The 12719-nt window shown below is 39.3% G+C and overlaps 1 protein-coding gene across 2 annotated transcripts in view; it reads right to left on the reverse strand.

Moving 5' to 3' along the window:
• Positions 1-1155: 1155 nt before the first annotated feature.
• PTN (pleiotrophin) overlaps positions 1156-12719 on the reverse strand; it is a 73340-nt gene continuing 61776 nt past the window's right edge. For both annotated transcript variants that reach the window (XM_018080752.2, XM_018080753.1), the window contains exon 5: positions 1156-1342. In XM_018080752.2, the coding sequence (XP_017936241.1) occupies positions 1290-1342 (53 nt within the window). In that variant the 3' untranslated portion in view covers positions 1156-1289. The remainder of the gene's footprint in view (positions 1343-12719) is intronic.

Below are 12719 nucleotides of genomic sequence, written 5' to 3' on the forward strand. Positions count from 1 at the left end.
TTCTCAGGACTCAGAATCATTTAGATTAGGTAAAATTGAACAAACTGAAAACGAGCTGGCTATATTTTTTCTTCCCAACCCCCTGCAGACTATTTAATAAAAAATCCCAACTATTGTTATGTTGACTAGTTTTTCCAAGGTCTTTTTGCTTATTTAAAAATGAAAGAAAGCAAAAGGTACTGCTTTTGTATTTCCTTTCTGTTTTACTAATAGAGAAACAAAATTTCATTTCATTCCTATTTGTTTCAAGTCCCACAAGTTGTCCCTTTTTGATCAAAAATATGAACTACCTCTGGCAGTTTCTAAACAGATTTCTTCTGTTATTTCCCACCAGACACACTATTTTTCAACCAGCTATAATTAAAATAAACAGGAAGATTGCCACTGATAAAAAAGGGAGCTGGGTCAGGCAGAATCACAACAATTTCAACTAGATCTTTTATGAAAAGGTTATTCTCCCTTCTGGCAAAATAAACAAATAAAATAAAGCATTTTTCAGCTCTTATAGGTAAAACAGAGGACACTACCTCAACACTGACATGTTAAAAAATGGAAAGTTTTGCTATTATTCCACTTGGAAAAATCATTGCTAGAAAATAATGAAAAATTAGGACTGTTCTACATCCAGCCATTTAAAGATTTCAGATTTACTGCCAACATCCAAAATATGGCCAAGGAAAGGAGTGTTACTGGGTTTTATCAGCAAATGGTGACATCTTGGAATGAACATTCACCACAAATCCAAGAAAATTTTGTATTTGTAAATACTAAACAAAATGCCCCCATCCTTCCCTTAAACAAATAATTTCATAGAGTTATCTAGATGTAATCAGAAATTAAGAAACAAGCCTCAGGTTTTTTTAGATATAAGGTCCCAGTCTTAAATACAAATGCATCCAGCCAGAGTCCTGTATTCATACTGGCTTCAGCAGAGCTCCACACGGGCTCAGGTTCTGCTTGCATGGACTAATTACCAGATTGAGACCTATGGCAAGACTTGAGAAAAAAAAATATTTTAAAAAGGTCTACATTGTTCAATATACAATAGAAATAATTTTCTAAATGAGTTTGGAGTCTTTATTACAGGCCTCTAAAAGTTGTTGTTAGGGTTATACATTAAAAATACTAAAGTAATAAAAAAAGGATTTTTTTTTCTGTGTTTGCTTGTTTCCTTCTATGGTACCATTAAGCTATAAATAATTTTAGGATAAAATGCCTAGGTATAAATGAAACTGTTAACTGATCATGTTTGCTGATGTCCCTTTCTCAAATTGCCCAAGTTGACTCCATTAATCCAGCATCTTCTCTTGTTTCTTGCCTTCCTTTTTCTTCTTCTTGGATTCTGTCAAGATAACAATAACAATACAAAAATTAGTGTCTAGCAGGCACAGCAATAAGTTTTATTTAATACTTCTGAAAGTTCCCTTTTTTTTCTTCATGTACATAAAAATTGTTTCCTCATTTTGAACAAAGAAAGGGAAATGAGAAGGAAAAGAAGAAAAAAAAAGAAAAGCACTAGAGAAGGCACTAGAGAAGGTGGAAAGGGGATTCTGTGTCCCTTTCAGAACCCTTCCTATCTGAGTGGCTGACCCTGCTTGGCATGCAAAGCATTGTCTCAGAAACTTGCTTCGAAAATAAGAAAACAGCAGGCATCTCCTGGAGAAACCAGGTCATGGCTCAGTGGAGAGCTGGAAGAAAGCTTTGCACACACTACCCACACACATACCCTTCCCTTGCTTCCTCTCTGTCTCATTGTTAGTCTTTGGCTGTCTCTGAATATGAGAGCAACTCCAGAGCATGGTGAGAAAGCTCACTTGTTTCTTCAGCTCCTCCACTGCCAACCCTTCCCCCTTTGTCTGGGACAAACATCTATGTACTCTCAAGAGGAAAACAAAGCTTGGCCTGGAGTCATTAGAGCATGGTCTGTCCACACAGCTGGTACTGATAGGATGAGGAAGGGACTAAGGATCACCTGCCTCTCTGATTAATTTGGGAGCAATAAGGGAACAATATGAATGTACTAGTGAAAATTTATATATTATATTACCATCTGCAATAACATTCACTGCACTCTAGGGCAGTGTGGTATTCTACAGGTAAAGCAAATTCACAAAGGCATCTAAAAAATTAATATGAATTAAGAGGATTGGGTGCTCTTGTGTCACATGTCACCTTGTAATGGGGAAAATAACAGTTCTCACTGGGAGCATGAATAAATCCTTGTGGATTCCAGCACAAAAACCAACATAGCAGGTGCCACGGAGAGACAGCAAATGAGCTTAAGGTGGTATTGTTCTTTGTGAACGTGATTATTTTCTCTCTGAACCATTTGCATAACACAGATAGTCTAGTAAACATCAGTTCTGGTAAAACCAACTTATTTTTATTAAAGCCAAGGGAACTACACCAACATCTTTCAGCTACGGATAGGGCCAGGTGTCTTCAACAGAAGGCAAATTTAGGTTGTCACATTTCTCTGATGGTTATTTTTTCTGTTTGCCACTTTTTCAAACCAGCAATTTTTCTTCACCTTTTTCAACAAGACAAAAATTTTTTCCAATAATCCTTTAGTCAAAGCAATATAAAACACATTTTTAGTGTTTAGTCGTATAATCTCTCTAAAATCTCTTTCCCTTAAAAACTTTGCTTAACATTTGAGGGGATAATAATTTAAAAGAAGTAATTTCTTTTCATTTGAAAATGAACAATTTTTCCCCTCCTGCCTTTGTGTGTGCTTGCATGTGTGTATGAACATCTGCAGTTTGGAGCCATTCACAGAATCTGATGCTATTTTACAACCTGTTACTCGAAAAAGCCATTTTTCATTAAGTTAATACCTAATTTGCTTTCAGCTAAAGCTTTTTTTCCCCTGCAAATTTCCTGTATCCTCCTGAGCCTCTTTTACCTACATCCTCCACTTCCTCTAATTTTGCCTCTGTATCACTGACCCTTCTGTATTCTGTAATGATTGTGCTCTCTTTCATGCTCTCTACCCCCCCACATCACCACTTTCTCAGCACTCAAATCTGTAAAATCTATTTAGACCCAGCACAAGCGTAAGAGTACTATGCAGACTTCAACCAAATTTACTAAAATGAGACGTGTAAATGCAGACAGGACCCTACTGAAGAGTATGTGGAGTTCATGGAAGGGATGAAGCGACCACTAGGAGAAGGCTTTGATCTGGAGTCACATGATCACATCAGGTCCCCATACTCATAACTCCTTCCAAATTATCCTTGTGATAATTTGCACATCATCCAAACTGCCAAACTCATCTACCTACAAAGACAAGTGACTGTGCTTTGTGCCTCAGCAGGGTAAAACTGTCATGTGCCAGATGTAATTCCTCCATCATTAAAGGTACTGGCACCACCACAGAGTTGTCTTTCAGGCAGGTAAACTGGATTGATGAAAAGCATATTTGCTATGTGAAATGACATGCACACACAGAGTTGCAACAACATAAAAAAAAAAAGGAAGAAATCTGCTCAAATAATTCCCAGTCCTTAGGCTCTTTTAAAAATCATAACACAGACACCAATAACCATGTACTGACCTATGAAGAAGTTAATGTTCATATGCTTATGCACAAGTCTGCTCACAGCTACACTACCTGTTTTGATTATGATCACGCTACAGACAATGGTCCACAGCAAACAAAGTATAAAGTTACATTAAGATGCACTTTGCTCATGTTTCTTCATTACTTAGGCCTACTCTTTACATTTGGGTCATTCAGGTTTTTATTGTCCTCATCTCTCTTTACCATATGCTACTATTTCAACTTCTATGACATACTATCAGGTCAGCTCACACAGCCACACTGGGAACCACATCACCCTGATCAACTCACCAGTGTTATCCTTCCTGGAGTAACCAGGCATGACTGGAAGGGTTGCCATGTGCTAGCTCTGACACCGCGCTCCAAAGGCTGACCAGCTGAGAGTACTATGCCAATTATCTGAAAGCTCAACAGTCCCATATCAGCTGTAGCTGATAGTTAAGTGAGGGAAAGACACCCTTGATACACTGTGTCCAACAATCTCCTGCAGTTTCACATTCCGTACGCGAAAATTACAGAAATTCAATTCAGGTTAGCACAGATCAGAGGTAATACCTTCGGTTCAGCCATTGGCATCATCCTACCTGGCATCTTAATGTGGTCCCAGCCTGCCATCAGAAATTGTAGTAACCCATCAAGCAGTGCCCATCAAGCCAGTCTTTATGATGGGGAAGCCACTAAGCTGATCTCCACATCTCACTGGCCCTGCAAAGCAGCTTGACCACAGCAACACTCACCACTGAGCCAGAAGGAAGTAGGAAAATCTGCACAGTGACAGGCACTACCTTGAGCAGAACACTGTCATTTGGAGGCACTTTGGGTCAACAGCAGCCTTTTTCACCTCACCTGCCCCATTAAGTGTTATATTTCCAAAGACAGACCATGGATCTGTGCACCAGCTGTCCATTGTCTACAGGGAAGGTGTTTGCTGAAGACAAGTGCTACCAATTATGTTGAGAGCTACAATGACAGAACCACATGACCAGACGAAATTCAGGTTCATGTCAGCTCACACAGAATTTTAATCTGAACCTGCTCACTGCCCTTTTTGTTTTAAAGTTAGGTGGCCCAGTTGAGCCAGACAGCAGTTGGAGGAGCCTTTATGAGCTATCTGTAGTAAAGTTCAGGATCCAGAGAGGAAGGAGCAAAGTTAAAATCAGGATGATAATCCTGTATTTCAGAAGAGGAGACTTTGGTCAGTTCAGGGACCTGCTCAGCCAGGCTATGTGCCTAACTGTGAAAGAAGTATCCTACAAGCCATTTCTGGTTCATGGTCCACAAACTGGAACATCTCAATATAAAACCTTATGAAAAGTATGCAAACATGTTTGATACTTACACTTACATTAATTTAAATACATTAAATGCCTTATCAAAGGTATTTCTCCTACAGATACCAATACCACGGCCAGCACTTATGTGTCTCTCAACATTTGAGGTGAGCAGGCTTTGCAGAGGAGGGAATAGACAAGGGTAGCTGTTTACCTGCTGTTCCAAGAGCACCAAGAGCCCCAGACAAAGCATCCTTCCACATCTGGCATGGGTCACACAAAGCCACACTGAGAAAAGTAGAAGTTATGTCTTCTCACTGGCTTCCTTCACATCAAGGAAATACTTACGTTTCCCCTCCTTGTGCCTCCTTGCAGCAAAACATAAGTACTGGAAGAGTGAGCTACGTACGCTTCCGAATATTAACAAGGATGACAAAACAGCCCTCAGTTTTTGTGTGTGTGTTACTGCATACACTTTCCTTCTTCTCTCTTATCCCACAGCGAGGGGCTGCCTAGCCATACTCTTGCTCATACGGAGGCCAGGATCCTGGACCAGGGCACATGCAAAGAGCAAATTCCAAAGGCCTGGCAGTCCTTGCAGTGTGCAACAACTAAGCACTGCTCAGCCATTCTACTCCCTTCTGAAACCAACACACTTCTTGCAAGATAAAAAACAAACAGTTCTGCAGGAAAAAACTGTGTCAATGCACTGACACTGTATTATCTGATCATTCATCACCTGAATAACCCTACAAATTGTTTTATGCCTTAGAATTAGTCCCAGGATTAAAAATTGTGTAGTCATGCACTAGCACTAGACCCATTTCTGTGGGCCCATGATGACCAGTAACAAATATTCTAGTCAGGATCTTACCAAGTAAGCAAATGAATTTTATAAGCAGAACTTTCTCTATGCAGTTTGGAATGGCAGCAGTCCTCTTTAAATAGTCATCTTTATTCCAGAGCCTCATTCTTACTATGCAAGCAGCAAATGAAAGCAATTTAGTTGAACAGGAGCCACACACCATTTGAAGCCAGTCTTAATGTATAAGGCACAAAAGAGAGGTAATTACATTTTAATGGAAGTCAGGCTTTGTAAGCCAAGATTTGCAGGCATTTATTTTCATTTGTTGAAAAGAAGGTAACAATTCACTCATGGCACTGCTGAACTCCTGTATGTAAAAGTCAAGCAGTGTCCCTAAGGCAATATAAATCATTCAAAATAGCAAAAGTTGTGCTGAGGAAAGGTTAGAGTAAAAAAATTCCACATCAGATGTTCAGGACACAGTTTTGCCAGGAACTAGCATTCAATCCTACTGAACACAGAGCAAGGTATGTTTTTGAAAGGCCTCTCTACCTCTCATTGGAGCAAATTTTCCAAAGCACCAGGTTGCTGTGCTGGTGCAGAAAGCTTCTGAATTTTGGGGATGAAAGGTCAATGCACATGGAATGGACTTTGGTGAAATCAAGGATTTTATCCTTTACAGAAGAAAATCTCACCCTAAAGGGGTTCGTTCTGCTCTCTAGGAACAGAAATGGTACAATCTTGTGATTTCTACAACTGTAGTAACAAATCCCTGGGTTTACGAAATACCCTTTAAAAATGGTATTTCTTTTTCTTGTAGAGAAAGAGAACATTTCATGGCCATTTAATTCCTGTTCTTCCCATTTTCCTGTTCTATATACAGCATTTATGAATTCCAAATGGTTTAAGAAGGAAAAACTATATTATGATAGCAACTGTGTTCCATAATGAATTCTTCTGAAAAGCCTCTTGGAGCAACTCAGTTCTACTGGATGGGAAAAAAAGCAATACTCCACTAGCTAAGCAGCAGTATAGAAAGCAAGTCTCCAAGGATTCAATGACCTTAATGTGACTTATACTTCATCAATATATTACAATTTATTTATCCCCTATATTTTAGCTCTGTGTTGTTTAATGACTTTCTCTAGTTGTCTGTGTTCCTCAATTTCTTCACTCTTCCCCATAAGGTTTTGTTCTGCTTCTCGCTTTACTGAAGTTCCATTTTGGATAGACTGATTTGTTCCCTGTTGAACACAAGATGGACTCAATTCAAACCTAAAGGGTGCTGCTGCACCATATAGGCCAGGAATTCATGCTGCAGTGCATGTTATGGATGGGGAACAGCTACATTTATGCCTGTAACAAACAGTGACACATCTGACAAAGAAATGGAACCAAGGAACCACTCATGGAAAATGTTTCAATCATTTTCTTTCTCCTTAGAATAACTGTGGCAAAAAATTAATCCAATTTATTCTAAAATGAGCCACAAAACTCTGAAACAATCTTACACAGTCAGAAACCTTTTCTTGAACCTGACATACAGATGTAAGATGTTTAAAACCTTCCCATTACCATCCTTACTTAAGCTAGTCAGGAATTAAGGGAGCTTTTATTCAAGAGGTAATTTGCTGAAACAAGGATTTTCAACAGAAAGGTTTAATTTTGGTGATTTTCTTCATTCACGTATTTGGGAGAAAAGTTTCAAAATAGCTTAGGGATACAAAAGACCACAAAGACACACACATTCTCTGATTTTGCTGGGTGGCCTAATTGCCCAAAGGCAAAGAACATGAAAATTTCATCTAATTTTCTTTACATCTAGGTCACAGGTATCTAAGATGTTTGAATCTTAAGAGTAAGTATGCAGAAGATTGCAATGGATAAAGTTTTCAAACCAAGTCTGTTTTGCAACTGGAGACTGTTGAATGGGTCTGGCTAACTGGAAAATTATTTCCAGAAGCAGCTCACTTTGCTTTTCTGTTGTTGTCTTCTTCTCATCTGCCTCGGGTGTATTTATACTGCTGCTTCTGTAGGATATGGACTTCTTACTGTTCTTAGTCATGTTCTGTGTTCAGCACAAGAGGGACACAGTCCCAGCTGGCTCTTCAGCCCTCTCTGTGTCTATGCTGTACACAAGATCCCTCTTAATGCCAGCAAGACAGGTGCAGGCACAGACCGATATTCAGAGTTTACTCTCTGCATTCACACGTCTGCAGGAGACTGCTGAAAACAGAAAGCATTAATAAAACCTTTGGACTTTAACATAGACCTATACAGTAAAAAGATCACATATTAAGGCAGTATATATGTAAACCTGAGATCCATGTAATATGTACGTATATAAATATATATATAGTATATATAGATTGTTATTTAGCAGAAAGTTATTTGTGGTATACTGTGAATAGAGAACCTATTTTATTCTGTTAGTTCCTGAAAACCAGGCACCTGCAATTCTCAGTTGTGCTTTCTGCATCTGCCCCAGATGAGATCTACCCTCGGGGCACAGGACACAGGTTTGGCTTTGATCACTGCACACTCTGAAGAGTTGCCAGCAAAAGATTTTTGGTAAGCAGAAATAGAAAAAAAGATAGAGAGATGGCAACGTGGAAAATGAGATGGAGGGATAAAGAAGGGGGGAAAAGAAAGTAGGCTTGAAAGGAAAGGAAGTGAAGGAGTAGAAAAGGAAAAGAAAGGACAGAAAGGAAGGGACAGGGCTTTCTCTCTGTTTCACTGCTGGGAACAGTAATGAGTGTAAACATTTGCTGATGGCATATCTTTTATCACAGCAAATCCCACAGCTTAAGGCATTTTCATGGCTCAAGGGCACTAACTAATGCCAAGGAGGCTGAGCTGCTCTTGCAAGCCAGGAAAGTGAGACAATGAGCATGTAACAGAATTGGCACACACAAGGGTATTTAAACTTTCACCCACAAAGGTCTGCACTGAACCCTAAAAGAAACTCCTGCAGGTACTAGACAGTTAAATGAGAATTTGTCAAACCCAGTTTTTCATCTTTTGGGACAGCATAGCAAAAAACATAATCTGAAAAACAAAGCAGGGGGTCAGAAAACATGAGGGTTTAGGTTTCCCATGAAACATCACAATGTTTCTCTTTTCAAAAACACTCATAAAAGCTGCAGACCAACTAAAAATTGAAAAATACTTAGTTAAAAAAAAATATTCATTTTCTCCCTCTCCTACATGCGTTTCCTGTTCCCTGGAATTAGTGTTGTGTCAATCAGATTGATATTATGCTGTGATCTGGCAAGGCATTCAAATTATTTACCCAAACACTGTAATTTTTCAAGGGTACAAAAGCAGTCTCAAGGGAGACTACAGTGCAAAGCCTCCAAGAAACATAAGGAAATGGAAGCAGAAAAAACACCATTAAAAGGCATCCAAACTTTATTAGTTACGGGCTGCACTGGAAGCTTACAAGCAGCTCGAGGCAGGTCCACACTAAGCACCATTGTGTTTTATTTTTCTTATATGGTTTGCTCTCATTCCCACTTAAATTGAGAAAAATCATATTTCCATATGTTATGGTAGCAAGGAGCCAAAACACAGAGATATGTCGCAGAGACCAAAGTTTCCAATGAGTTTTACTTCATCTTGAAATACAAGCCTTGTCCTCAGACTAGCAAGGGGCACAAGGAAACACAACCAAGCATTTAGTACCCAGTCTCAGTGCTCTGGACCACTGCTACTTCTCTTGGTTTTCACATTTCCCAGCGCCATAGGGCATAAATTATTCATGGCAAAACTGCTTCTCACAATGTTTATGCAGTGTTTAGTACAATGGCACCCTTTTTCAGCTGGGGCCTCTGGGCACTCATGCAATACAAATAATCATGGTGATAGCAACAATAATAACAGTCAGCTATGCTGTTCCCACTGGGCATCCACTGCCAGTGTCCTGCCCCACAGAGCTCAGATCACTGTATTTCACTACAGGCTAGTGGTCAGTGCCAGAGGCCATTCTTCAATAAACCTGTCTCACCCCTCAAAACAGGAGAAAAACCTCCCAATTTTGCCTTTCAGATTTTTCTTTAGCTATCACAGCTGTTTCCTAATATGAGAAAATCCCTCATTTTTAAAACTAATTAGTTTGAGCAGATCCTATTATTTTGCCTCCTGTAATACTAATTATTACACTAGCTGCATGCCTGCACGACTAATGAGTTACATTAAAGATGGGGAATTCTAAAACCTACAGAGGGAGATACAGCATGACTGTGAAGCCAGAACAGGAGACACTAGCACCAAACAAAAGGAAATTGCAGTCCTAACAAGTCATTGCTTCTCACTCTGTGTCCCCTCCAGCTGCTCTTTAGAAGCAGACATTTTGTTACTGCACAAAGGTAAGGTTGAGGGAGGGCACACCAGAAAAAACAGCTTGTCCAACACGCAACATGGAGTGGTTCGATTTTGTCAGAGCAACACCCAGTTAGTCTGAGCAACAAACAGCTCAGGAGAGCAATTCACTCATACAGCACCACTTTCAGCTCCTTGTAACAACCAGCAGCCAAGTCATCCTGTCAAAGCGCAGTCAGTTGTCCTGGCAGAGCACTGCAAGATGTTCTCTCTGCAGGTTGAAATCTGCCACTGGAGCTCTCAAAATACACATTTTTCTGCTTCTATCACCAGTAAGTAAAGACAGAGATATACCTGTTCGTTACCACAAGCACATCTCTAAATTTGACACCAAGCTCTCTGAGAAGACCCAAGGTAAGACTGTTTGACACTGAGTTAAGTCATCTGATGTTACCACCATCAAAACCTAAGACCCTAATTAAAGACTGCAGTTCAGACACTCACCTTGAAGTCAATTGTCACATTTTGATAATTTTAATTGCAGACCAGGATAAAAGGGAGCAGCAGCTATTAGATGTGTGCCTAGACCTGCCACTGATACTTGTGTCAATTTGGAAAACCATTTAGCCTTTCTGACTTTCAATTACTACTTTTCTTTAAATTGAACTTCCCGAGCTCCAAGGAGTGATAGCAGGATGAGCTAATTGCTGCCTGTAAAGATAGATAGATAAAAGAAACAAGGCAGGGCATATTATTTATATTCCACTAAACTCTTAAGTAAAACTTTTCAAATTCTATGAAATTATTAAAAACACACAGAGTGCAGTCTTTCCTCCACTGTAGTAGCACGCATACACGCACACAGGGAACTGTATTGACACCTTGTAGGCTCTAAAATGCTACACCTGATGTGAATTACACAAAAGAGATTACAGCCATTAACAACTCAGGTAAGTCTTGCCCTCGTGTGGGAAATCTTTCCAAACTCTGCATGTTGGAGGATGTGATGTTTGGTCGGAACTCCAATTATTAAAAGACAACAGTGCTGTAAGCAGTGTTAATGTTTGCCAGCCTTAGCTGGAATTGTTCTCTTATGTAGCAAGGACTGAGCTGAGCCAGGATAAAGTAACTCATAGATCAGATATACTGTGAATTGACAAAAAGTTGTAAAGGGAGATTTATTAAAAAGAACTAAATACGGGAAGGTGAAAAATTTACCAGAAAGGAGCATAATTCAAAAAATGAAGGGTACATTGCAGAAAGGGCAGACAGACTGTTTATGCTATTTAATTTTATCTTAAGCTGAACAACAAATACCTGAAAGTACAAGACTTATGGGGAGAGAGAGAAAGAACGAGACACATAGAATGAGTGTAAAAAGAAGTAAAGACTATCAGGCAACACAGCTCAATGAAAACAAATTCCTCCTCTCTTAGCAGCTAAAGTAAAATGTTTTCTGAATCCTGACAATACTCCATTCTTCTGCTTTCTAGATGGCTGGAACCCGAACAACCATCAATCAAATTTGGGTGGCTGTGAAGTAGGACAGATGGAGTATGTCAGAAGTGCTTTGTGCTCTTCAGTGCAAGCTGGCCATTAGAGCAGCCACTTGATAGAAGTGCCCAAGACTTTCACATCTGTCAAGATAGTTTAGGGAGACCTTGAACATCACTGGCCTTGCAGATGCTGATTAGAATATGCAATTGTATGTGCTAGAGGAGAGGTGGTTGCCTCCACTGGGATTTTTGTGATAAAAATTATCCTTTCAGCCCGCCCAGACTTTATGACAGGCTTTCTCATGACCTCATTTGTATACTAAATACACAAACCACAGTGTCTGGGATATCACTGTCACTTTGCTGACAATCTCTCTGCCCAAAGGCACAATATTCAAGAGCAAAAGATGTTTTTCATTCTGTGTTAGCTACACTTTAGCACAGCAGCCCAGGACCAAGTTTCTGACTTCCAGCCTGAGCAAAGCTAGGGAGAAAAGAGCTCATCAGAAAGCCAGATAAAATTCAAATTCTTGGTTCATCATCTACTCTCACCCTAAAATTCAATATACAGCACCGTACTCCAAAATGTCCAAGTGTCATAGACAATAATCTATAGAAGTCAGATGCTCAGAAGAAAAAGGTACTGCCATGGAGCAATTGTAAATAATAAGAAAAAATATATATATTTTTCTATTTATTTTCCAAAATAATGGGGAGTGCTTCAAAAAGACTTTAACACTTTTCTATGAAAGCTGACTAACAATATAAAACAAATCCATAAAAACACTTAGGTCACCAGTTTATGAAGAAGGCATTGATACCCAAAGTTCATGAGTATCTCCTAGTTTAATTTAGCACAAACTATACTTTTATCAACAAATCTGCAAAATTATAACCCTTGAGATTTTTCTACATGTATAATTTCACTTTATGTTAAGAATAGAACAAGATCTTATGAACAGCAGTCATTTTTGAAATCATTAAGTGAGAGGAGAGAGACATATGATTCTTGCTACCAGCAAAGTTGCCATATGTTCACAAGCTGGAAAGATGGATAACCAACAGTAGGGCAGCATCCACAGTTAAGATCAATTTATTTGCAGTTTTTTCAAAGAGCAGAAAATGTGAGGAGGAGCTTCAGGCACCAAGTCACATCAAGGAAGTGTGTCAGGTGAAATTGGATGCGCAACACTTCATTGGTGGGGCCTAAACAAAATAAGCTGTCTTACCCTCACAACTTCTGGGGTTCTTAACTAATCACA

The sequence above is a fragment of the Manacus vitellinus genome, unplaced genomic scaffold, assembly GCF_001715985.3.
Source record: "Manacus vitellinus isolate BGI_N305 unplaced genomic scaffold, ASM171598v3 scaffold_5_pilon, whole genome shotgun sequence".
Taxonomy (NCBI): Eukaryota; Metazoa; Chordata; class Aves; order Passeriformes; family Pipridae; genus Manacus; species Manacus vitellinus.